A 27,524-nucleotide genomic window follows, 5' to 3' on the forward strand; every position below is an offset into this window, starting at 1 on the left:
CAGAGGTTTCCAGAGCAATTTGAAGAGTTCATTGACCCTCCCCCCATCTTGCAATCAACTTTTTGAGATAACAAGAAGGGGACCTTGGAAAAGAACCTCCTAGAAAGATAGACCTACACACTTATTCCTTGTTAAAAGGACCAGGGAAACTTACCTGATTCTCCCTCAATTACTTGCAACTGCCTCCAAGTTTCCAAGACAAATGGTGATTGAAAGTCAAGAGCATTGAGGTCAAAAAAGTTACGCCTCTATACTTGTCCTGTATCACCCACATTTTTTGTCATGAACTTCCAGACTGGGGTGCAGCATTGGGAGAGGGGGGGAAAGGATTTTTTTTCCCCAACAAGGAGGATAAAATGCTTAGAGTAGAAACTCAGAACAAAAGCCCTGTGTTCTCCTAGGTGAGTTCTAGTGGAGCATTTCTGGGAATCCTTTTCCTGACTTCCTCCTTCTCTGTTTCCTTTTTTGGACAAAGGTCTTGGAATGCAATACTGAGAATGGTTATTTCTAACCTTGGGGGATATTTTCTGGCTAATTATGATTTCAAAATTTCTAATTTGGAGGGATGAGACTCTCAGAGGTAATTTCCTTAGCAAGCACACTTCTTAAACAGGAAGGGAACCATTCCTCTTGGAGAAATAAAACCATGCCATGAGCACTCAGAAGATTTAGACCTTTCTAACGGTCCATAATATTTTTGTGAGTTAAAAAATGACACATCTGAGGTGAATAGGAATTATTTTTCAGTTCTATTTGCCTCCTGTGTGAATCTAAATATAATAGACTGAGTGTCATGTTTCTACATTGGTTTTTAACTTGGGTCTGGCACATTCCCAGAGTGCTTCTGATGCTGCTTTTCCACATGAAAGAGGTTAGGGAGCCTGCTTCCAGGAAAGATGTAATGACATGTTATAAAAATATCTTGGAGGGAAGTTGGAGCATGTAAAGAAAATCTCTAATTGATTTCAATTGCCTAACCATGGTGAAAAAGCAGGCTCTTTGGCTGCTTTTTCAAAAAGGCCTGAGTTGGCCTAGGCCACACTCTTGGCTGCTCTGCTTTTGGCTTGAAGTCTTTTGCTGATGGTGTCCAAAGACAGACAACTTAGTAAAAGGAGAGGCCTTGGGCTTTCTCCTTTCTGAGGTCATGTAGCCCTAGGAACAGACCTATGCTTAGGTTCTTTGCCTAACCAGCATTTTTTTTCCGCTTTAGTGTAGAAAGATGTTCCTTTGGCAAACAGTACTAACAAGAGTTGACCACTACTTTCACCTGTGGAGTTCAGTCTCCAGGTCTGACAGAGGTAGGAAAGAAGAAACAGATAAAAGACACATTAATGAAGGGAAGAAAATCCTCAGTTTTCCTGTACTCCAGATATAATCCCTTCCATTTCTGATTGAGGAAAGTGACAGATATAGGATCTAGTAAGCTGAAATGCCTCTATATTCTTTCCTTTGGATTTGGTTTTGTTTGGAATCAAGTGGAGAGCATATATATTGAGAAAAGTCCCATCCTACCAGCTCTTATTAACCATACAGGAGCCCAGGACTTAGAGAACTTTAAGACAACACCCCATCCAACCCTCTCCTTTTACCGGTGATAAAAACAACCTGAGGGCTAGAACATAGTAGGTCTCAGAAGTCACATAGCCCATAAGTAACAGAACCAGGATCAGCCTAACTCCAAATCTAGGGATCTGGATAGGATGTGGGGGAGGAACTTTCATTTCACCTGCAACATCTCTATAAATATTCTGTTCAAATATTTGTAAGTAGTAGCCTAATTAGAATTAGAATTTTTAAATTTAGATTAAATTAAAAAATTTAATTAGAATTTTTTTAAACCAAGACTGTAGGGTTAGTGATTTAAAATCTGAGTAGAAATTGAGTAGAAAGAGATCCAGAAGCTTCATATATGAAGGGAATGGTAAATTCAGGCCAGTACATAATCTTAGATTAAAATAAATAGATAGAATACGTGTGTTTAACACAGATACCTATTGGTGAAAAAATACATTTATATTTAAAGTGTTACTCCTATATCTCTCCTCTTTTATCTCTTTATACAAATTCATGTTCGTTCTGATTTTAATAAAGATTTTTTTTCATACTAAAACAACATATCTAGAATTCCCAACCATCTCTAGTTAAAAATGGGCAGAGAGGGCTGGTTATCACTACATAAAACATCAACAGGGCTATCTAGATAATTGGTGTCAAAAAGTCCAAAGAGACAAGATTAGCTAATTTAATCCCATGTAGAGTGAATAAATGTCATATCAGGTATCAAGGAATTCAAGAAATGAGAAGATATAAAACATTAGAAATAAAATTAAATGAGGAACTCAGAAATATAAAAATCTGAGTTTTAGAATTCTATGGAACTATATCACTTCACTATCCTTGTAAATTTCATTCTCTGTAGGAAACTTCATGAAGAATTAAACCGTATTTTGAATTAAACCCTGAAGTTGCAATAAAGAGACTAACAGGAAAAAATCAATCAGGATATCACAAGAAAGGAGTAAAAAGTAACAATTTCAAATCATAAGAAAGCAATTAAAATGTCAAATAATGGCAGGAAATGTTGAGGGATCCAGAAAATAAAAATAATTCTAATGAACTAAAAAATTAATCATATGTACCATTTTATGGTTTGCTAGAGCTCTATTTATACTTTCATTTGTTTCTCAGATAGAAAACCTTTGAGATAGTTGCTACTGTTCCTGCATTTTACTGATGAAAAAACTAAGGATAAGAGTTTAAATGGGCTCAGTCATACAACTAGCCAATATGTAAAACAGGATTCTAACCCAGGTCTTCCTGACCCTACATCTTTCATGAGAATGCACTTCAAATCTGTCCTGACTTTCTCAAGCCATGGATTGTGATTTTTATAAGTGCAAGTCATCTCTCCCTTCTTTAAGTAAGCACATTCCATCTAAAGCAGTTAATTGCTCCCTAACTGAAAGGGCTTCAGCTTGTACCGAGTAAAGCTCTTGGCATCATACCATGGCAGTTTCATCCCTTGGCAGGTCTGGGAAGAATATTACAAATAACTTGCCAAAATCTTTTTACTCGTGCCCTTGTGTATGATGTGCTATTTCTACATAGTATCTATTAAGGAGAATAAATTTGTGTGAATGTTGTATTCTTTCTATCTGCTTTTTACCATGAGATGGTTTTTGTATTCTATATTTTTCCCTCACAGTTCAATAACTTTTGCTCTTAAAACTTGGTGGCTTTATTTGGAATTATGCTAGGAAACTGACTAAAATGTCCCTAGCCATTGACCCAGATATCCAGCTGCCAGGAATACACTCCAACAAAAGTTAAAGATGGAAAATAGTCCTATATGTACCAAAAAATTCATAGCAGCATTTTTTGTATGTGTGGTAATAAAGAAGTAGAAATAAAATAGATATCCCTCATTTGGGGAAGGCTATAGCTAATGAAATATTTACTGTATCTCAAAAAAAATAATTAATATGAGAATTTAGAGAGATAGGGAAAGATTAAGATGAACTGATAAAAAGTGATCAAATCCAGGCAGGAACATATACACACACAAATACATACATACGTATATATGTATGTATATATATATACACACATATATACACACATGTGTATGTACATATACATATGTATATATGTGCATGCGCATATATTTGTGCATGTACATATATACACATATATATGGAAAGAGAGGAAGAGAGAGAGAATGAGAGTAAATTATGATGATCAAGCTTGGATTTGAAGAATTAAGGTCATTCATCTCTCCTCTTTGAAGAGGTGGGGCACTAATGGGTCTTTAATATTGCTTATACTGTCACAAAGAAGTGATGTGTTGATAGGTTTTTCCAGAACTAATTTTTTTTTTCTCTTTAAAAAAATGTTACAAGAAATGAATCATAGGGTAGAGTGGGGAATGACATTTAGAAACAAAGCTGTATTTAAATATTTTATAACATATACCTTATTTAAAGTTCATTTTATTATATAAAATTACCTAGTATTTTATACAACAAAATAGAAATTTATATACTTGGTAGTTTTACTTATAGCCAATGAGTTACTTTGGAGAAAATTCATGAGGAAAAATGAAACATGCATCACTTTTTCTCAATAAATTTATCTGTTAACAAAGCATGCATTGTAAAACAAATGAATCATAAGCAAGTTATCAAAATTCACAACTTAAGTACAAGTTTAAGTCTTCAATCCATTAATAAGTAGACTGGTGAACAGAGAAGACCCAGATTGTTCTGGACTATTTTTTTAGCTTTCTCCTGGTCCCTTTTCTTTTTTCCCTTTATATAGTTTTGCCTGATGATCTTATTAGCTGCTATAGATTCATTTTCACTCACCATTTCTATGCTGGTGATTCTCATATCTATTGAATATATATACATACATACACACACAAATCTATCATCTATCTATCTATCTATCTATCTATCTATCTATCTATCTATCTCTGGGAATGGATATAGTCCTAGTCTCTGTCCTGACTTCCAGTCAAATATTTTCTATTGCCTACTGAACAACTCAACATCAACATCCCATAGATATCTTAAATTCAAAATGTCCAAAACTGAACTCATCTATCTCCCCAAACTTTCCCTTCTTCCTCACATCTTCTAATAGTTAAGAGCACCATCATACTCCCAGTCATTCTGACTCGTAACTTGTATCATTGTTGACTCCTAACTCTTATGTTCTCCCATAGCCAATAATTTGCCACATCCTATAGATTTTGACTGAACCTTTCTCCTCTGACATTACTACCACTTTGTTGCTGGTCCTCATCACCTTATGCTTAGACTACTAGAATAGCCTTCTGAATGAACTCTCTTCCTTGAGACTCTCCCCACCATAGTCCACCCTCCATTCACCTGTCAAAAATAACTTTTCACTGTACAGCTTTGACCATCACACACACATACCATTTAATAAATCCCAGTACTTCCCTAATACTTCCAGGATCAAATAAAAGACCTCTGTTAGTTTTTTTTAATTTAATTTTATTTTAGACTCAAGGGATAGAACACAAACACAGAATAGAGAAAAGGAACAAAACATATTATAAACTGGGGGGCAGAGCCAAGATGGCAGCTGGAAAAGAGGGACTTGCTTAAGCTCTTCCCCAAATCCCTCTGAACACCTGTGAAAAATGGCTTTGAACAAATTCTAGAGCTGTGGAACCCACGAAATAGCAGAGGGAAGCAGGTCTCCAGCACAGGATGGCCTGGAAGGGTCTATCAAATGGTGCTGGTAGCAGAACACAGCCTAGCGTGGGCTGTGCCAGTACAGACCAGACCAGGAGTCAGCCTGGAGCAGGCCTTAGGGCCATGAATCATTGAACTGTGGCAGTTACCAGACTTCTCAACCCACAAATGCCAAAGACCACAGAGCAGGTCAGTGGGAAAACTGCTAGATCAGGTTAGAATGCAGTCCAGTCCCAGCTCTGGTGGTGGTGGAGGTGGTACAGTGGTGGTGTCAGCACCAGCAGGAAGCTCCTGTGGCTGCTTCCAGATCTCCAGCATCAGCTGCTTCCAGAGTCCCTGGCTCATACAGTGGGAGGAATCAAGTAGCAGACCACAGTGGCTTGCTTTGCCCTGCTTGGATCTGGGTTGCAGTCCTGGTTGGCGGTTCTTGGGGGAGGAGGAGCACTGCTGGGGCAGAGCTTGTGGTGACAGTGGAGTAGAAGTAGCTCTGAAAACAGCAGTGCTTGGACCCTAAAACTTGGGACAAAGAAATCTCTACTCTACAAGCAGTCACACACTGACAAGAAGCTCAAAGGTCAAGTAGTTGGCTGGGAACATGGCCAGGCAGCAAAAAAAGGATGCAGACTCAGACTCACGCTCAGACTCTAGAATCTTTTTTTTTGATGACAAAGAAGATCAAAACATACAGCCAGAAGAAGTCAACAAATTCAAAGAGCCTACATCAAAAGCCTCCAAGAAAAATATGAATTGGTCTTAGGCCATGGAAGAGCTCAAAAAAAGAGTTGGAAAAGGCAGTGAGAGAAGTAGAGGAAAAATAGGGAAGAGAAATGAGAGAGATGCAAGAAAACCATGAAAAACAAGTCAATGACTTCCTAAGGAGACCTAAAAAAATACTGAAGAAAATAACAACTTAAAGTATAGACTAACCCAAATGTCAAAAGAGCTCCAAAAAGCCAATGAGGAGAAGAATGCCTTGAAAAACAGAATAAGCCAAATGGAAAAGGAGGTCCGAAAGATGACTGAAGAAAATACCATCTTAAAAATTAGATTGGCACAAGTAGAAGCTAGTGACTTTATGAGAAATCAAGATATTATAAAACGGAACCAAAGGAATACAAAAATGGAAGACAATGTGAAATATCTCATTAGAAAAACTGCTGACCTGGAGAATAGATCCAGGAGAGATAAATTAAAAATTGTTGGACTACCTGAAAGCCATATCAAAAAAAGAACCTAGACATCATCTTTCAAGGAATTATCAGGGAAAAATTCCCTGATATTCTAGAGCCAGAGAGTAAAATAGAAATTGAAAGAATTCACCAATTGCCTTTTGAAAAAGATCCAAAAAAGAAAACTTCTAGGAATATTGTCGCCAAATTCCAGAGTTCCCAGGTCAAGGAGAAAAAAATTCAGGCAGCCAGAAAGAAACAATTTGAGTACTGTGGAAACATAATCAGGTTAACACAAGATCTAGCAGTTTCTGCATTAAGGGATTGAAGAGCTTCGGATAGGATGTTCCGGAGGTCAAAGGAACTAAGATTAAAACCAAGAATCACCTACCAAGCAAAACTGAGTATAATGCTTCAAGGCAAAATATGGATTTTCAATAAAATAGAGGACTTTCAAGCTTTCTCAGTGAGAAGACCAGAACTGAATAGAAAATTTGACTTTCAAATCAAGAGAAGCATGGAAAGGTAAACAAGAAAGAGAAATCATAAGGGACTTACTAAAGTTGAACTGTTTTGTTTACATTCCTACATGGAAAGATGATGTGTATAATTCATGAGACCTTTCTCAGTATTAGGGTAGTTGAAGGGAATATACATACATGTCTATATCTATATCTATCTATCTATCTCTATCTATCTATCTGTCTATCTATCTATCTATCTGTCTATCCATAGACAGAGACCATGGGGTGATTTGAATATGAAGGGATGGTAAAAAAAAATAAAATAAAATTAATGGATGAGAGAGGAATATTTTGAGAGAGGGAGAAAGGGAGAGATAGAATGGGGTAAATTATCTCCCATAAAAGTGAGCAAAAGCAGCTCACTGGAAGGGAAGAGGGGGCAGGTGAGTGGCAATGAGTGAATCTTGCTCTCATCGGATTTGACTTAAGGAGAGAATAACATACACACTCCAATGGGTATCTTACCCCACAGGAAAGTAGGGGGAAGGGGATAAAAAGGGGGGGGATGATAGAAGGGAGGGCAGATGGGGGAGGAGGTAATCAAAAGCAAACACTTTTGTAAAGGGACAGGGTCAAGGAAGAAAAGTGAATAAAGGGGGGCAGGATAGGATGGAGGGAGTATTGTGGATGTGTTTTACATACTGATACATGTGTGGCCTATGTTGAATTGCTTGCCTAAGTTCTTAGGGAGGGTGGGTGGGAAGGGAAGAGGGGAGAGAATTTGGAACTCAAAGTTTTAAAAGCAGATGCTCAAAAGAAAAAGTTGTTTTTTCACGCAACTGAGAAATAAGATATATAGGGAATGGGGCATAGAAATCTATCCTGCCCTACAAGAAAGTAAAGGGAAAGGGGATGGGGGGGGAGTAGGGTGACAGAAGGGAGGGCTGACTGGGGAATGGGGCAATCAGAATATATGCCATCTTGGAGAGGGGGAGGGTAGAAATGGGGAGAAAATTTGTAACTCGAAATCTTGTGGAAATCAATGTCGAAAACCAAAATACTAAATAAATAATAAAATAATTAAAGATATCATAAACTTAAATACAAAGTAAGAAAGAAAAAAAACGCATGGCATGTGTATAGCAGAATGTAAGAGGATTCAAAATATATGACAATAGATTTTCATTGCAAGAAAGCCTATATGATAAATAATACATGTTGTGTTGAGAATTGCCCATCTTTTCTTTGCTTCCTTGTGAGTTTTCTTTTGTTCTCTGCTGTGCACTTTTTTACTTTGTTCTTTTTTTCCCTCCTCCCACCTCTGAAAGGCTGCAATAAAGTTTAGAAATTTCTCTATACTTATGGCTATATACATACACATATACATGCATACATATAGACATATACTTTCCCAACCATCCTCTGCTCCTGATCTTTGTTTTTACATTCGTGCATATCTCTTATTTCCTATCCCTCCTGATTCCTCTACTTTATTTTTACCAACTACCTTCCCCTCCTATTACTTGTCTACCCCCTTCAAGGATCCCTACCCTATCCTCCCATTTCCATAAATATGAACACCCTTTTCTACCCCCCTTTTACCTATTCCCTCATTCTCCCCTCTAAAAATCCCTCCCTTGTCCTTTCCTCCCTCTCTATACCCCTACCATTTTATTTCTTCTAAATTTAGAAGACTTTTATACTCTTCTAAATATATATATATATTGTTCCCTCTTAAATCCATTCCCAGTGAAAGTATGTTACCGGAACTACCAGCCCTCCTCTCCTATCTAATTCCTCTGTATCCTTTCTTCTTCTTACACCTCATTTGTATAAAATAGTTACTCTTTTTTATCTCTTTCTAAATGGTTTTACTTTTAAAATTCATGTCATAGTCAGGTTTACTCCCCTCTTTCTTATAAGCTCACCAATTATTAATAAGAATCTTAGACATACAGTTTACATTTTATGTTATATAAAAGGTAAACAGACTGTCTTTATGAATCCCTTATGATCAGTCTTTGGAGTGTACCTTATGTTTCTCTTGGTTCTTTTATGTCAAATCTTCTATTAAGTTCAGGATTTTTTTAAACAAATTCTTGAAAATCTGAGAGTTTATCAAATGTCCATTTTTTTTTCCATTCAAGATAATACTTAAATTTGCATGATATTATATTTTCGGCTCCAGCCCCAGGTCTTTTGTTCTTCAATGTATTGTGCTCCAAGACCTGCAGTCCTTTAATGTCTCTGCTGCTAGGTCTTCTGTAATTCTAACTGTGGCACCATCATATTTAAATTGTTTTAATTTTGATACTTTAACTTTGGTGCTTTATCCTTGAGCTGGGCGGTTCAGAATTTTTTTTTTCAGGGTCATATGTTGGCACTTATTATTTAAGTTCAAGAACAGGTTGTGAAAGGGGTGGATGTGGGAGGGCGTAGAGGAGAGGGAGGGAAGAGACAGGGAGACTAGAGCCTCTCGTCTGTGTCTGCTCTAGACGGGGTTGATCCTGATTTCTGAGCCTTGGTCCAGGGCACACAACGAAGCACGCGATTAAGATGAGGTTGGGGAGTACAGGTTTAGGAAAACACGGCGGGGGTGGGGGTGGCCAGAGTTACACATCCAACCAGAGGTGGGGGCTGGGATTCTCCTTGGATCAGCAGCATGGCTTCTTTTTAGGAATTGAAGCATAGTGATAAGTTCCATCCCACTTATTTCAGCTCTTATAAAATATTCTTGTAGTTAAAAGTCTGTGCTAAAGAATTCTTTCATCGCCTCTCTAACTTCTTGTACTTTGCTTCTAGTTTCTTTGAATATGCATCCAATTTGTTAGCTGCCTGCTCAAGAGCTGCTACTTGCTCCTCAATTAGAGTGATCTGATCCAGATAAGGCTGAAGTGCTGCATATTTCTGGTTTAAGTCCTTTAGGTTTCTACTTATGTTTACTGCAATATCTTTCATTTCTAGATACTTCAAGCTAATCAGTTTGTTCATATTTTCCAGAAGTTTACAGTCTTCACTGGTAGCTGTGAGCTCGCTCGTCAGGTACGTGGCCATTTTGGAGGACATGTCCTGCCACAGCCCTGTGATGTCCGCCTCGGCGGGCTCCGTGGCCTCCTCCGCCGTCTCCACCACGGCATCGTCTAGGCCAGGGAAAGGAGGTAGGAGAAAGGATGGAGGGAAGGATGGGATAGCGAAGAAAGGGGAAAGGAAGGGGGGAAGGGAGGGGAAAAGAGAGGGAGGGAGGGGAAGGGAGAGGGGCAAGAGTGGAAGGAAAGGGAGAAAAGGGGAAGGGTGAATAGTCTGAGGAGAAGATATAAAGGGAGCGCGGTTCAGAATTTGACTATGATATTCCTATGATTTTTCCTCATGGGATCTTTTTTAAGTGGTGTTGGATTAATTTTTTCTATTTCTACTTCTCTGATGTGCTCTAATGCTTCAGGACAATTTTCTTTAATTATTTCTTTTGTTTGTTTGTTTGTTTTTTGGCAGGGCAATTGGGGTTAAGTGACTTGCCCAAGGTCATACAGATAGTATATGTGTCAAGTGTCTGAGGCCGGATTTGAACTGGTCTTCCTGACTCCAGGGCCTGTGCTCTACTCACTGCACCATCTAGCTGCCCCAATTATTTCTTACATTATCGTGTCAAGATTCTTTTTTCTGATCATAACTTTCAGTTAGTCTGATTATTTTTATATTTTCTCTTCTTGATCTATTCTCCAGATCGGTTGTTCTTGTTATAAGATGTTTCACTTTCCCTTCTATTTTTTCATTATTCATGTTTTGTTCAATTATTTCTTGATCTCTTATAATTTCACTGGCTTCACTTTGCCCAATTCTAATTTTCAAGGTGTCATTTTCCTCCTTAAGATTCTGGATCTCTTTTTCTAATTGATTGATTTTCCTTTCATAATCTTCTTGTTTTTCTTGGATTGTTTTTATTTTTATTTTTTTTTAGTTTTTCCTCCATCTCTGTCATTTTATTTTCAGAGTCTTTTTAAAGATCTTCTATAAATTCATTTTGGGCAGGTGACCATTTGACATTACTCATTGAGGGTTTATTTACTTCAGTATCCTTCTCTGAGATGAACCCTGGTCATCTCTATTCCCATAATAGGTTTCTATGGTTGGATGCTTTCTCCTTGGCCTGTTCTTTTTTTGTGGTAACAACTTGATTTTTGTAATCACCTCTAGCCCTGGCATATGGGAAATGGTGCTTCTTGCCCCAGATTTTCAATTCTCCACTCTAGGCTGGAATCAAAGCTAAACCTCCAACCACAGTGCCCAGAGCCAGGGGATTTCTGCCCCACTGCTTCTGCACTCACTGGGCCTGTGTTGGTTCCTTCTTCCCCTCTTTGCTCTTTGAAGCACAGCTGGATCTGGCATTCATCATCAGCAGAGGTTCCCTCAATCTTCCTGGGCTCAAACGCCCAACTCCCCTCACTATCCGGGGTGAAAAGTGCCAGTGGCTGGGGCCAAGGACTTGCTTATAGTTGTTAAAAATGGAAACTAGCCTAGAGGTGTTTACTCCTCTCAGGGACCAAACCTCCTCCTGCGATTTTTCTTCAGATCTTCTCAAATTGTCCCAGTGTGTGGTACAGTATCTTCACCAAAAATTAAACTCAGAGGCTTCACAAGTAGAAATTAGAAATGCATTTTATTATGATCCCACTGGAAAGGGCAGTCTCCAAACCCATAGACAATTGGTAGGGAGAGGCGGTGCCCAGAGGGCAGATCTTTAGCTTTATATCCTAACATAAACAACCCTCCACCCCACCACTGGCCTTTTACTCTCATTGGTGGAGTTCAGGCTTACAATCTAAATGTGGAGATTTACTACCTCAGGTACAATTTAGCCAATGCCAAACTCTTAAAAACACTTTTATCCTTATTTGGCGAGGTTCATGCTGGGGGGATTCAGACTGCTCTAAGTTTCGGATTCCTGTAAGTCAGGTGACTTTAGTACATAGAAACTTGGGCCTAGGATCTAAGCTATTTTAGTAAGGTATCTCTTCTGAGAAGCCTTCATATCACTCAATTTACAGAAAGGTTGAGGCTCAGATTTTATTAGAGGTCTTCGATTATCCTCCTCAATCCTTCCTCTCATTTGTTCATTCAAGACCTTTCACATCAGTCTTGGTGCATCTGAATTCTTCCCCTTAACTATCACCCCTTTTAGTAAATATGGGAAGGATTGATTGAATCATTGACAAATCAAAGGGGGCAGTCTCCTTTGTAAATACAGACACAGAGACCCAAAGGAAAACAACAATGCAATTGTCAATGAGGTCCTCTGGTCCTTGGAATCTGTTCCAGCCATCCTCAGTACAGCATCTCAGCATCTTCTTCCTTTTGTCTTCTTGTAGGAACCAGCTTTCTGTCCATTCTCCTACAAAAGTCACCTTAGCACATTTTAAAACTACCATTTCTAATCCTTATACCCTAATCATTATACATTTTCAAAATTGGGGCTTTGACCAATTATCATGTTTAAGAAATCCACATCAGAACCCAGTTTTTTATATTTTACATTAGCCCATTATCAATTTCCTCACCAGGAGGATGAGATTTCACTAAGGAATTAACAACAGGATCCAGGACATACATAAATACATTAAATAATGAATTGTTAACACAGTACATATAACATCATAAATTTTTAGTCATGCCATGTTTCTTTGATGGCATTTGCAAAATAAACCACAGGCCATTCTTCTTTTAACATTACTAGTTTTAACAAAACCTTAGACAAGCTTGATATTAACCAAATAACATTCTCACAAACGCTTGACCTAATTGTGTCCATACCATTACCAAGAATTAAAAGACCCTAACTTATACAGGAACACTGGTTCCAGTCCTATGGTATTACAGGAAAAAAATACTACTGCTCTTAGAATCCTTTTAAGCAAAGAGAACATCTTAGAGTGAGTCTTAAGCAGGTTGCCTAAATTTCTGCACATGTTCTAGTTCTAGATGAAAATATTAGATTTCCCAGTAAAATAATACAAAAGAGCTCATATCTTTTACTGACTACTTGCTTTGATCATAGAGATTTGCTATAGAAGGAGAAAAAGCAGGGACATGTGACATACCAAATATGACAGGATAAAACATCCTTGGCTTTGCTTAAATTCAGATATAGTTACAGTTATTCAATTATGCAGTATCTGTTTCCATAGCTAAATTCAGGAATAGTCAGGTGGGAAAACATTCCTATCCAAAGGAACACAATGGGGAAACTGATTCAGAAGGATCCCATCCTAGATTGAGGCTAAGATTGTTCCCTTGTCTGTTTTTCCAAATACAGACCTCCACCTGTCAACAGTACAGGATCACATTCGCACTGAGTAGCTTATCTTGTGGCATTGCTCTCAGATACTGATTTAATGAAGACAACTATACCCAAATTTAAATTCAAAGCAAAATTAGTTATGGTCCCAAGTGCCTTTTGCTTTAAACAGCAAGTCTCACCAATCACAGCTTAGAGCCAAATACAGTTGCTTTTGCTTTCATGGAGGTTGCAATAAGCAATAGAGATTGACCAGGACTCACATACATAAGGGATTCCATTAAACATCTCTTCCTCTCAAATTTAAACTTGTCCTGGTGTAAAAGCCAATCGTTAGAATCCTTTCTACCTATTGTACATAAACTTGCAACTTCTCAGCAAGTTAAGTTCATTGCTCAGGACCCACATAAATCAAATAAGTTTGTTTCCTGGGGCCGATGACCTAGCCCATACAAATGTTTCTAGGGCTTTGACAATTTGCCAAATAAGGAGGATCAGCATGGATCTCGGGAAGGGGTTAATAGAAAAACTTTGGGCCTGTTTGCTATCCTTTGCTGTTTGTCTGAGCACACTTATTCAAGGTCAATCCAAAGTCACAACAAACCTAGGAATGAAACTTAAATAAAATTTAAAAATTTACTGTAGGTTTGGACATAATTGTCATCAATATCAAATTGGTTCAACAGATTGGCTTACAAATAGAACTTTAGTAGGCCTTGTAAAAATCATGCAAAGGATTTTACAAAATATTTCTTCATAAAAATATTTCCCTTTCTCAGAAACAGCTTACAATTTATCCTGATATTAATTCCTAAATACTAAACAATTCTTAAATTTGATCACAACACTTCTTCTACATAATTGAAAATAAAGCTAAACATACTTTTGTAAATACTTGACTTAAGCAACAACCCCAATAGCTTAGTTAACAATCTCACAGATTTCATAAATGATATCAAAACAATTTTTAACTGAAAATTTCCTTTAAATAAAGACAAAACTTGGAAATTTTATGATTTCTTAAATTATAACACTTCAAAATAATATAATACATGGTCAAACAGAATGACTTAAAAGTTTCCTAACCCATTCATCATTTTTCATTTTTTTACCGTACAATTCTCAGCCTAACAACACTTAGATAAGAGAAATTGCTTTTTCTGACAACACAGATGATAGTTGTTTACCAAATTATACAATAAAGGAAAATTTTAGACATACAACAATACCATAAACAATTATCATCTATTTTAAACTTAAACCATACAAATGTAGTTTTAAGCCATACAATTTTAATGCCTTAAAAATTTTATGTATTTAAAAACTTGAAAATACCCATCAAATTAAGTGAATGCATTTTTAAGTCTCCTTACACAGGAAGTCACCCATCTTATTACCAACACATGGAGATTAAAAGTAATATTACTTGTTCATGGCCAAATATAACAGTTTCAAATGATCACATTTTTTTGTCACACCTTTTTTAAAAGATCAATTCATATATATATATATAACAAAGTTTAGACCTCACAAGGGCCTCTCGAATTTTAAAGCCTAAGAGAACTCTTAAAATACAATTTAGAAATAAGATGACTTCAATTACATTTTCAGATTATCACATATAGAAATTATTGATTCTATTACTTCTTATATTTATGTATTCCCTTAAATACATTTTAATTAGTTTTATATTCCTCAGCACTGAACAGCTCCTCTTCTCAGCTAACTGTTGCCTCTGGCCCATGTATTAGGGATATTTGCCTGGCCATGAGTGAATTTAGGAATATTTTTAGTTTCCCCTCTGTCCTTCTGCCTCAGATAACGTGGAGGGGCAGATCCCTTTCAGTTACTAAACGCAATTGACAAAGGTGAGTTGAAGAGGAGCACAGGATTATCAATAGTACAGATCTCATCCCTAGGCGGATTACATTTGGGCCTGGCAACCCTTTTGAGAACAAAGGAGCCTGCCTTTTAGATGTGCTAATTTTCAGGGGGATAACTTAATTTCCTATCCCTAGCTACTAGTATAATTTTATATAAAACCTTGGATTATTAAGGTTTTAGTGATCAGCCTTATTTTCCACTCAGGTTACAGGTCTCTGTCTGCCTCAGCCAGGGCTTGACCCACCCACAGTCCTCCAAAGTGGAGGGTGGGGGAGGAGTAGCCAAGAACACATGCCAGCTAAGATCAGCACATGGACTCAATGCTCACCCATCCCCCTACTCAAATAATTTCAATCTCTCTTTCCCAATCTTGACGCAAACTACTTCAAATATTTCAAATAAATGAAAAAAAAGTATTATACTTACCAAGTTTCTTCTCCAGTTGCTTTTATCTTAAAACTTAAGAGATAAATGACTAACAATTTAATCACATTCTAAACAGACCAGTGAACCTTTTAAAGTGATCATCCAGTTATCATACAGAAGACCCCTTTACTTCCACATTTTTTTATTTAAATTTACTTATTTAACATATTTGGTTTTCAGCATTGATTTTCACAACAGTTTGAATTACAAATTTTCTCCCCATTTCAACCCTCCCCCCACTCCAAGATGGCATATATTCTGGTTGCCCTGTTCCCCAGTCAGCCCTCCCCTCTATCACCACCCTCCCCTCTCATCCCCTTTTCCCTTCCTTTCTTGTAGGGCAAGATAAATTTCTACACCCCATTGCCTGTGTATCTTATTTTTTAGTTGCATGCAAAAACTTTTTTTTTGTTTTTGAACATCTGTTTTTAAAACTTTGAGTTCCAAATTCTCTCCCCTCTTCCCTTGCCACCCACCCTCCCTAAGAAGTCGAGCACTTCAACCTAGGCCACGCATGTATCATTATGTATAACTCTTCCACAATACTCATGTTGTGAAAGGCTAACTACATTTTGCTCCTTCCCAACTCATTCTGCTTTATTGAATTTTCTCCCTTGACCCTGTCCCCTTTCCAAAGTGTTTGTTTTGATTACCTCCACCCCCATCTGCCCTCCCCTCCATCCTCCCCCGCCTTTTATTATTTTTTTTATCTTCCTCCCTCTTCTTTCCTGTGGGGTAAGATACACAATTGAGTATGTATGGTATTCCCTCCTCAGGCCAAATCTGATGAGAGCAAGATTCACTCATTCCCCCCTCACCTGCCCTCTCCCCTCCTCCCAGAGAACTTCTTCCTCTTGCCACCTTTATGCGAGATAATCCACCCCATTCTATCTTTCCCTATCTCCCTCTCTCAGTATGTTGCTCTCTCATCCCTAAATTTCATTTTATTTCTTTTAGATATCTTCCCTTCATCTTCAACTCACCCTGTGTCTTCTCTCTCTCTTTTACATATATATATATAAACACACATATATATACACATACATACACATACATACATATACACATAGATATATACATACATACACATTCTACATTCACTTATATATGTACATAAACATATATATATATGCATATTCCCTTCAACTACTCTAATACTGAGGTCTCATGAATCATACACATCATCTTTCCATGTAGGAATGTAAACAAAACAGTTCAACTTTAGTAAGTCCCTTGCAATTTCTGTTTCTTGATTACCTTTTCATGCTTCTCTTGATTCTTGTGTTTGAAAGTCAAATTTTCTATTCAGTTCTGGTCTTTTCACTGAGAAAGCTTGAAAGTCCTCTATTTCATTGAAAATCCATATTTTGCCTTGGAACATGATACTCAGTTTTGCTGGGTAGGTGATTCTAGGTTTTAATCCTAGCTCCATTGACCTCCGGAATATCGCATTCCAAGCCCTTCGATCTTTTAATGTAGAAGCTGCCAGATCTTGGGTTATTCTGATTGGGTTTCCACAATACTCAGACTGTTTCTTTCTGGCTGCCTGCAGTATTTTCTCCTTGATCTGGGAGCTCTGGAATTTGGCAACAATATTCCTCGGAGATTTCTTTTTGGGATCTATTTGAGGAGGCGATCGATGGATTCTTTCAATTTCTATTTTGCCCTGTGGCTCTAGAATATCAGGGAAGTTCTCCTTGATAATTTCTTGAAAGATGGTATCTAGGATCTTTTTTTGATCATGGCTTTCAGGTAGTCCAATAATTTTTAAATTATCTCTCCTGGATCTATTTTCCAGGTCAGTGGTTTTTCCAAGGAGATATTTCACATTGTCTTCCATTTTTTCATTCCTTTGGTTCTGTTTTATAATATCCTGATTTCTCATCAAGTCACTAGCTTCCACTTGCTCCAATCTAATTTTTAAAGTAGTATTTTCTTCAGTGGTCTTTTGGACCTCCTTTTCCATTTGGCTAATTCTGCCTTTCAAGGCATTCTTCTCCTCATTGGCTTTTTGGAGCTCTTTTGCCATTTGAGTTAGTCTGTTTTTTAAGGTGTTGTTTTCTTCAGTGTATTTTTCAGTATTTTTTTGGGTCTCCTTTAGCAAGTCATTGACTTGTTTTTCATGGTTTTCTCGCATCCTTCTCATTTCTCTTCCCAATTTTTCCTCTACTTCTCTAACTTGCTTTTCCAAATCCTTTTTGAGCTCTTCCATGGCCTGGGACCAGTTCATGTTTTTCTTGGAGGTTTCTGTTGTAGGCTCTTTGACTTTATTAATTTCTTCTGTCTGTATGTTTTGGTCTTCTTTGTCAGCAAAGAAAGAATGCAAAGTCTGAGACTGACTCTCGGTGCGTTTTCGCGTCCTGGCCATATTCCCAGCCAACTAACTTGACCCTTGAGTTTTTCAGTGGAGTATGACTGCTTGTAGATTACAGAGTTCTATGTTCCACGTTTGGGGGGGAGGTGCCAGCTCTGCCACAGCAGCACTGCTCCTTCCCCAAGAACCCCCAACCTGAACTGAGCTTAGATCATCAGCAGGCTGTGCACCCCTGCTCTGATCCGCCACTTAATTCCTCCCACCAGGTGGGCCTGGAGCCGGAAGTAACAACCAACAGCTGTAGCTGCCCCACCTCCACTGCCCCTGGGGCTGGAAGCCAAACTGTGAATGAACTCCTTCCACTCCCTCAGCTTTTCCCACTAACCTTCTCAGCTGTCTTTGGTGTTTGTGGGTTGAGAAGTCTCGTAACTGCCGCAGCTCACTGAATCAGGGCGCTAGGGCCCCCTCCGCCCTGCTTCTGGTCTGGATGGTCCACGCCGCTCAGGCTGGGCTCTGCTCCACTCCATTCCCAGCTCCCAGCTCCCAGCTCCCAGCTCCCAGCTCCGTGTGGGATAGACCTCACCCAGAGACCATCCAGGCTGTCCTGGGCTGGAACCCTGCTTCCCTCTGCTGTTTTGTGGGTTCTGCCGTTCTAGAATTGGTTCTGAGCCATTTTTTATAAGTTTTTGGAGGGTCGATACGGAGCTCACACTATTCCCAGCTTACCAGCTGCCACCCTGGCTCCGCTCCTCTACTTCCACAATTTTAAAACACTTTGCTTGATGTTAGATACACTGAGTTTAATGAAAATATACAGATTTTTAACCTTTAGAACCCAATCCAACCTCAATTCAGATCTCTGAGCCCTCTTCTATCTGCCCTTTCTTCCTTGGGGCTGCCTTGGTTCTGATTCCTTATCTAGCAATTTGCATACTAAAGGAGCCCATTTTAGTCTCCCAACCTGTTTTCTCCCTCCACAGCCTTCTTGGGGCCTTTCTTTTGCTAATAAATACCTTTTTAACCTCTCAGTTCCTAGAGCTAAAATTTTCCACATGAACATAGAACAAAACTTTTCTTAAACACGCAGATAAGACATTAGACAAGACATTGCACATGAACAATTTAGAATTTGAATTCAGATCCATCCCAAGCATTAAATTTAAAAAAAAAAACACATTTCATGCTTCACATCTCTCCTCTCTGTTTGGTTTTTAAAAATGATTTATGACCTGGCCAATAATTTGCTCTTTCCTTATCCATCTGTACTTCTCCCCATTTTCTTTGTGATTCAGTGACACTGGCTTCCTTACAGTTGCTTGCACAATAAACTCCATCTCCTGACTCTAGGCATTTTTGCTAGCTGCTTTCTATGACCGAAATGCCGTCCCCTTTCATCTCAGTCTTCTTCCTTCCCTCACTTGTTTCAGGTCCTGTCTAGAATCCCAGTTTCTGCAAGAAGCTTTTCTTGATCATCCTTAAAGCTAGTGCCTTTCCTCTAAGATTATCTTCAGGTTATTCTGTTTATATTTTGTTTGCACATAGTTGATTGCTGTCTCCTGCCATTAGACCTTGGGCTCCTTGAGAGTAGAAACTGTCTATTGCCTTTCTTTGTATGCCTAGGTTTTAGCACAGTTCCTGGCATATTATAAGTACTTAACAAATGCTTCTTGACTTTTAAGGCTGCTACTTTTAATTAAAAGGAAGGAAAAAAATTGAAGATGCATGAAAACACTATTGGCACTAAAAAATTGTTGGACATAATTTGAGTAAAACTACATTATTTAGCAATTTTTTGTAGCATGTCTGTGCAAATACAATAATTGGGTTACAAGGCCTAATTTATTCTAATTTAGTAGCGAATTGTATGAAGCCATAGACAGCTTGTTCATCAAATTTTCATAAGGCGCAAAGCTAAGATAGTGAACATGTGGAATGACATAATCAAAGTCCAAACAATTCTTAACATACTAAAACAAAAGGATTGAATCTAGTAGATTAAATGTAAAGATAAATGTAAGGTTTTTCACTTGGGTTAAAAAAAACTTTACAAGTAAAAATATGTGTTAGCTGTGGCTGGACAAGATAGATTCTTTGATTCTCTAATTCTGTGATGACTATGCACTTATGTAAGTCATTTAAACTCGCTTGAGGCACATTTCCTTCAACTGAAATTATGGGATGAGGGAGAGAAAAGAGTTAAGAATGATTAGCAAGTGCTCACACAAGTGACTTAAAGGTACAGAGAAGATATAGCACTGTGCTTAGTGTTCGTTGACTGCAAGATAGCATTGAATTCAGGAGAGCAAAAAGCTAGCTTAAAAACTTTTCCCTTCAAGACTTTGAAAAATCATAAGGAATTCCTTGAAAGTCATAAATAACAATAGCCATAATTAATATAGTGCTTTAAGGTTTGTTGAGTGCTTTGCGTATGTTCACTTATTACATCCGTGACGAGTATATGCTATTACTTTTCCTGTTTTATAGAACAGAAAACTAAAATTGGGGAGGGTTCCTCACAAACGTGAATAGAAAAAAAATACAGCATTGTTTTCATTTACATATAACTGAAATCCAGCATTTCCTTCAATTATTTAAAAACAATGTTTTGAGGAGTACTAAGGGGTCCATAAGCTTCAGCAGATTGTGAAAGGAGTCCATAACAAACAAAACATGTTATCAGCCACTGCTTTGGAGGTTAGAACTCAAAATACACTTATTTCTTTTTTTTAATATAGAAAATGGTTTATGTATTTATACATTGTCAAGTAAACTAGGTTTGTTCAATGAATTCACAAATATTCATTGATTGCCTACTTACTTTAACAATGTGCTAGTATTTGCAGGGTTACAGAAAAAATATAAGTTACGGTCTTTGGCAAAAAGAGTTCAATGATATTTCTTTTAATTTACTTTAAATTATTGTATTATATGCCAGGAGCCATAGGACAAATGACAATTAAGAAAAGCATTACAGAACAATTATACATAACAATCTTTCCAATCCTTCCCTCCCACTCTGTGACTCACTTATTAATACAAAAACAAAAAAAGTAGTTCTTAGCGATTATCATAATTATAATAATGAAAAGTTTTTCTTTGGCATTTTTCCATCTCTTCTTTTTTGCCTCCTGAACCCACCCACTACACCTTAGTGAAGAATTTCAGTGTCTTTATGTCAACATCTGGCTTCTTAGAGCCCACCCATTTTGCCAATGGTTCACACTTGCCAATTACTCAATTACTATTCCTCCTCCCATCCAAACCATCAAAACTCCTGTTCCCTCACTGTACTCAGCTCTACAAGTAATTAGAAGAAAAACAAGCTAATTAAATACATTAATGATAAGAAATAAAATGACTGATAGTGTGCCAAACCTCATTGTTATCGCTGATGGGGGATTTGAGTTTTGAAAGAAATTACTTGTTAACCTAAAAGATGAAATCTCTAATAGTGGAATTTTAGAATATAACAAAATGAAGACCAAAAAACTTTGAAATATAATGGAGACGATGATATTTCTGTATTGGAGAAACCTGTCTAAAATGCCTGAAATCAAAGCATTTTAGCGACTTCATACTTTCTACATTTAAATACCAGCTCCACACCTTAGAAATTCACCAAAGGTAACATTTCTTGAAGTAGTTTAGCATTTTGTAAAAGAAAGAAAGCTAGCTTTGGACTCTCTTTTCTTTCAATACACCAGATGGCATATGACATTTTGAAGTGATACATACATTATTTCCATAGAAAATGCATTACTTTTACTCTCATTCCTGGGGAGCAGGGATGATTTTAATCCATAGATAGTATTATAACATTCACTCATCATTCTCATAAAATGTTATCTAGTGAAAAAACAACTTGCCTGAAAATAAGGAGATATAGATTTTTTAATACTCTAGTTGTATCTCTATGTGATTTTGGAGAAATAAACCTCATCAGGTTTTATTTTCCCTGTCTCTGTTTTGGAATAGTAATACCCACCTCTTACCTAATTCAGGCAGGGGAGGGGGAAAGAAGTCATTGTTAAACCAAGCACTTTGTATGCTTTTGGTGAAAACAAAAAATACTGAAACCTTGCTCCTATTCAAAGGTCAGAGCCCCCAAAGCTCCTAGTCCCTTCTGCTACCACTCCTTGCTCAGTACACATCCTAGAGCCTCAACCATTTCTTGTGCTGTGTCAGCACCCCTAGGTAACAAGTCCCTTCCTCAGGTTTCACTGGGACCAAGTTCAGGGTTATGAATAAAAGCACTCTCAGATGACATCTAATCCTGCCCTACACACAGTGTTAGGACCCTTTCTGCTGGACCTGGTGCTTCTTCTTGCCTTAAGTACATAATGCAATCCTTCCTTTGGTGTGCTGGAAGGCTCTGCATGGTGCCCTCCTTGTTAGATCCTTTCTCCAGATTTAAAATAATTCATTTCATTTTGATTCAAAAGAGGAATACATTTTGAAGAAAGGTTTCACCAATCTCTAGTGCTGTGTGTTTGTCTTACCGAACTAGTAACTGACAGCAATTCTAAGACTTGATCTGTCTCATTCAATGCAAAAAAGTTCACTTGAAGTTTCAGATGCTGTGGGTTTTTAAAAAATTCACCCTCCCCATATCTTGTTGAATGGAGAAAATATTTCTCAGAATGTCATTACACTTGATTTGTGGTTTTTGTTTCCATATTTCACAAAGCTCATTTCTTTCTTATTTATAAGTGCTCAACTCTGATATTTCTAAGCATCTATATTCTTACAGAATGACTACCTGGGCAAAAAATCTAACTGGAAGCTAATCTCTTTAGAAAATATTTTCTTTGATTATAAATTTATGATTGAAGGGGGAGAGAACAGGGATTGAGTTCATATAATATATAGTCTGACAGATGGGGATTTGGATTTATCTGATTAGAAACCTCTTACTTTTCCATCAGTTATTTATCGTCTATTCTTATCTACCACATAGTGTATGGAAAAACTACAAAGGAAGGGATAATTTGGTATTTTAAAATGACAGAAAATCTGATTCTCCATTCTGCATGTTGAGGAAAAGATTCAAATAATCTAGCAGCTAGACCTTATTGAAGAGGTTATGTTGACATTGCAAAATTATGCTGTTCCCTCACTTCCCAACTTACTTTAACCTCTAATTAATATAGCTAAGTCCCAATTAGTATGTGGTACAGCAGATAGAGTTTCAGGTCTGGAATCAGGAAGACTTATCTTCCTGAGTTCAAATCTGGCCTCAGACACTTACTAGCTGTGTGACCCTGGGCAAGTCACTTAACTTTATTTGCCTCAGTTTCATCATCTGTGAAATGAGCTGAAGAAGGAAATGGCAAACCACTCCAATATATCTTTGCCAAGAAAACCCCAAATGTGGTCACAAAGAGTCAGATGTGACTTCAAAATGACTAAATAACAATAACAAAACAAATCTGATGTGGTCACATGTATTTGAATTTACGATACTTAGAGTTATAATTATGTAAAATATCTAATGGCTTCAGCCCAAAAGAAATATGTAGCACAAGTGCAAATAATGAGGCCATTCCTGAGGATTCATTATTCGAACTAAACAGTACATGGCTGTACTTAACACAGGTAGATAGAGTGTACTTTTTAAAAAATACTATCTAGTAGAATGTCAGGGTAGAGCTATTAATCAGAACTGAAACTAGGTTAGGGGTTTTGCCCCAGCCTGACAAATTTAGAGGCTTCTGACAGTGGTAGCACAGAAACACCGCATCTAAAAACATTATGAGCAAAACTAATTACAACAAAAAAAGTTAATCTAAGTTAAGCAATCTAAAATAAAATTCCCCCATTGCTTCCCTTTCTTTCCTCCCCTATCCCTGGCAGAGGCAGACTCCTGAGGTAGTCTCCCACTGATAATCTGTGTTGTCTGTATTCCTTTACCTGATAGGATGATATTCACACACACACACACACATACACACACACACACACACGTATATATATCTACATATCTCCAGTATAAAATGGTCCTGACAGATCTCCTCTGACTCTAAAAATTAGTATGTACATGGGCTACTGACGGCAAAAGATCAGGTGTCTGTTTATTCCAGAGGGAATCAAGCTGAATTATGTGTACCAGAGCAATGTACTTACACTGTGGAATACACTCTCTGCGTCACCTCTGAACTTGAAATAGAATGAGTTCATATTGAGCCTCTAAATTACTACAAAGTTAAATAATTGAAGAGAACAAGGCCACACAGCAATGCTATGTCACCTCTACATTGAGAGAGACAAAAAACTGAAAGCTTCCACTGCTCCTTATGTCTGGCCCCCTCCTTGTAGTAGATACTAATCATGAGGTTACACACTTTCAAGCATGTTGAAAGGCTGCTAGATGTTGTGCTCTGGTAGCCAGTGGTTCAGTACTGATGTATTCTGGGACGCAGACTCCTAGGGAATGCTATGGGGAGGCATTTTTCCTAAGAATCTTTTTTTCTTGGAGTTTTGTTGTTGTTTATGAATTATAATGCACACATATGGTGTCTCTTCCGTTTCCTTTTTACTGGCCGAGAGTCACAAGAGGTTAAACAAAAAAAATGACTCTTTTCAATCTCTTTAAAATCCTTACGTAGATGAAATAATTTATTTTTGAAACAACAACAGGTTATTTTAGGAGTAAAGCAAGCAAAAGTCATCCTGGGACTGGATAGATCATGAAACCTAAGTTTGAATTCTGCTTCAGACTCTTATTAACTTTGTGATACTGGGCAAGTCAATTAACCTCTCTGAGCGTCAGTCTGATCATCTGTGAAATGGGATCATGATACTTGCAAAGCTTACCTTGCAGAATTATTTTAATGAAGTGCTTTTAATACCTTAAACTAAGTGACATACAATTGTCAATACTTATTAATTCTTCCCTTTTTATCCCATTCTTATTAAAAATAACTTTTGTACCCACATTTATTTAAGTCATAGCAGCTGTTGAGCTATGTAGGCTACTGGGATAACACAGAAAAAAGGGATAATAGATAATAGGAACCTTTTTATCTATGTAGTATGCTCCCTACGGCCCCCCCCAATTCCTTTGTAGTATTTATACTCTATGTGTGCATGTATCTATGTGTGTGCACATGTTTCTCTTGTACATGGGTGTGAGAAACGCAGTTTTGGGGGGGGGCACTGGACTTCCTGGGCAGGAACAAATACCTGAGGAAGAACCAGGCAATGGTCTCTTAATCTGTGGGGATCACAGGACCTCCCTAGGCAGGGTCAGGCCCTGAGGAAGAACCACGTGATAACCCTTAAGGAAGGCTGTGCAGACCACAGAACTCCCAGAGGAAGACCAAGTGGTAGCCCCCCTTCTAACTGTGAGGATCACAGGGCTTCCTAGGGTTGGACCCTGAGAAAGACCCAAGTGATAATCCCTAAAGAAGGCTATGCAGACCACAGGACTCCCAGAGGAAGACCAAGTGGTATAATCCCTTCTAACTGTGGGGATAGACCCTGAGGAAGGCCCAAGTGATGGCCCCTTAGAATGGTGGTAAGATCACAAGGCTCCCAAGACGGGGCCGGAAGACCCAAGTGATGGCCCCTTAAGAAGGCTGTGCAGACCACAGGGTTCCCCGGCGAAGTCCCAAGTGGTAGTCCCCTTAACACCACTGTGGGGATCACAGGACTCCCCAAGGTAGGGTCAGGAAGTTAGGCCAAGACATGCTTCTGCAGCTTATTGCTTTCCTGGTAGCATAACCTTAGGAAGATCCATGTGATTTGACCATTCTCACCCTAAGAACTCAGGACCAGAGTGGGCAGAGGAAGGCATTTATTACACTCCTCGAGAGAGCAGGTGCAGTGCTCACTAGGAACACTCACACCGATACAGAAGTAGGAGTGAGGGTTACCAGCTCCTCCACCCCTGTTTGAGTTATGGTTAGTTCACATTCATTATGTTTTTACATATTTTCCTTAAGTTATACAGTTTACATAAGTAGGATAGTAAGGATACAGAAGCAAAAGTGAAGTTAATTAGTTCTATCTTTCTTGTCTAAGTTAGGATTAGTCTACATTGTTTACTTGCCTACCTTCCCTCTTAAACATATGAAAATTATGCAGGATAGTAGACCTGGACACTTGGCCAGGACCTAACCCTTGAACTGACATGATAAGCTTGGACTGGTTCAACCGGTTTAGCCTCTCTAGCTTCCCTGACCCCTGGATGGCCATTGTCTTGGTAGGTAAACTTTAACTCAATTATATGGATGGTTTCTGTGGCAGCAAAACCAGATACCATACTATCTTTTCTTACAATGGGTATAGAAAAATTCTGTGAATGAAAGATTTGAGACTTTTGGGAAATTTTAATTTTGCTTGGAAAAATGATCTTTTATATTTTTATTAGTTCCTAATCACAACATGGGGCAGCTAGGTGGCAGAGTGGACAGTGTGCCAGGCCTGAAGTCAGGAAGACTCATCTTCCTGAGTTCAAATCTGGCTTCAGATACTTGCCATCTGTGTGACCCTTGGCAAGTCATTTAATCTTGTTTGCCTTAATTTCCTCACTTGTAAAATGAGCTAGAGAAGGCAATGGTAAACCACTCCAGTTCTTTGCCAAGAAAACCCCAAACAGGGTTATGAAGAGTTGAACACAACTGAAAAAAGCTAAACTACAACAAATCACAATATTCCTTTATCATCTTTATAAATTATATATGGGAAAAAAGTGTTGAGAGTTCAAAGTTCAAAAATATCATAAGACATAAAAAGTGGAAAAGTAGCATGGAATTTGGTGAATACTATTCACATTAGTAATGGCTCCTGACTTTTTAACATTCTTTGATTAATATTGCTCAGATTTCTACTGAAGAACACATCAGATTGTGATAATATTTATGAAAGCATTTTGAAAGCAGTAAAGTGTTAAACAAACATTAATTCATCATTTGGGAGCATTTACTTAATTCTTCCAGTGTTCTATATTGATGAAGTAGAAATAAGAAGTCCCTCAAAGCTGTGTTCTCCAGAAAGAGGCAAAACAACTTAATCTGAGGCTGATTGTAATTAGCAGTTCTTCACTTGCTCTTCCTAATCTATTGAATCAACTATTTTCCTCAGTTCTAACTACCCATCAAAAGACAAAGACTACAGCCCTGACCAGAATTATTGCCTTCCTGGTAAACACTTAAGTGAAATATTGCTGCCTAGACCTAGATTCAAATGAACAGGGGTCCAGATGAGCTGCATTGACTCACGTGAAAGTAACATTCAGGTAGGACTTCTTTGCATTACAGGTATGGAAACTTCCAGTTCACAGGGTTTTGAAAATGGTCTTCATGAGTACTTTATCACTTTGTCTCATAAAAATGGAGGCAATTGCTTGGAGAAATCGCCAACACCAAGCCAAGCAGTTGTATATCTGCATAGGATACTGGTTTGATGTTATCTGTAACACCAGCCCCTCCCCAGCTGTGCCAGGCATTTTCATGCATGCTCTGTTTCAACGTGTTTTAACAACTCTTTTCCTAATAAGTCCTTTTATAAGGTCCATGCTCTCAACCAGATACACATTAATGGTCAACTGTTTCAGTGTCTGCATAGTAGCAAGGTAAGAGGAGGGTAATATTCACTATACAGCTTAGGAAGCAATATTGTGGTGTTTTGATTTGTGTCTTGAATATTTCCAAAAGGAGAGAGGAAATTTGGCACGAGGGCTAGAAAACCAGCTTTGGAACCAGGAAGACCTGGGTTCAAGAACCATTTCTAACACATACTGGCTCTGTGACC

At 38.0% G+C, this 27,524-nt stretch overlaps 1 protein-coding gene across 1 annotated transcript; it reads right to left on the reverse strand.

Annotated features, from left to right (window-relative positions):
- Positions 1 to 9,624: 9,624 nt before the first annotated feature.
- LOC118848910 (biogenesis of lysosome-related organelles complex 1 subunit 2-like) lies at positions 9,625 to 9,939 on the reverse strand. Its single transcript, XM_036757957.1, has one exon. The coding sequence runs from the start codon at positions 9,922 to 9,924 to the stop codon at positions 9,625 to 9,627; it is 300 nt and encodes a 99-aa protein (XP_036613852.1). The 5' UTR covers positions 9,925 to 9,939.
- Between the last annotated feature and the right edge of the window lie 17,585 nt (positions 9,940 to 27,524).

The sequence above is a fragment of the Trichosurus vulpecula genome, chromosome 4, assembly GCF_011100635.1.
Source record: "Trichosurus vulpecula isolate mTriVul1 chromosome 4, mTriVul1.pri, whole genome shotgun sequence".
Taxonomy (NCBI): Eukaryota; Metazoa; Chordata; class Mammalia; order Diprotodontia; family Phalangeridae; genus Trichosurus; species Trichosurus vulpecula.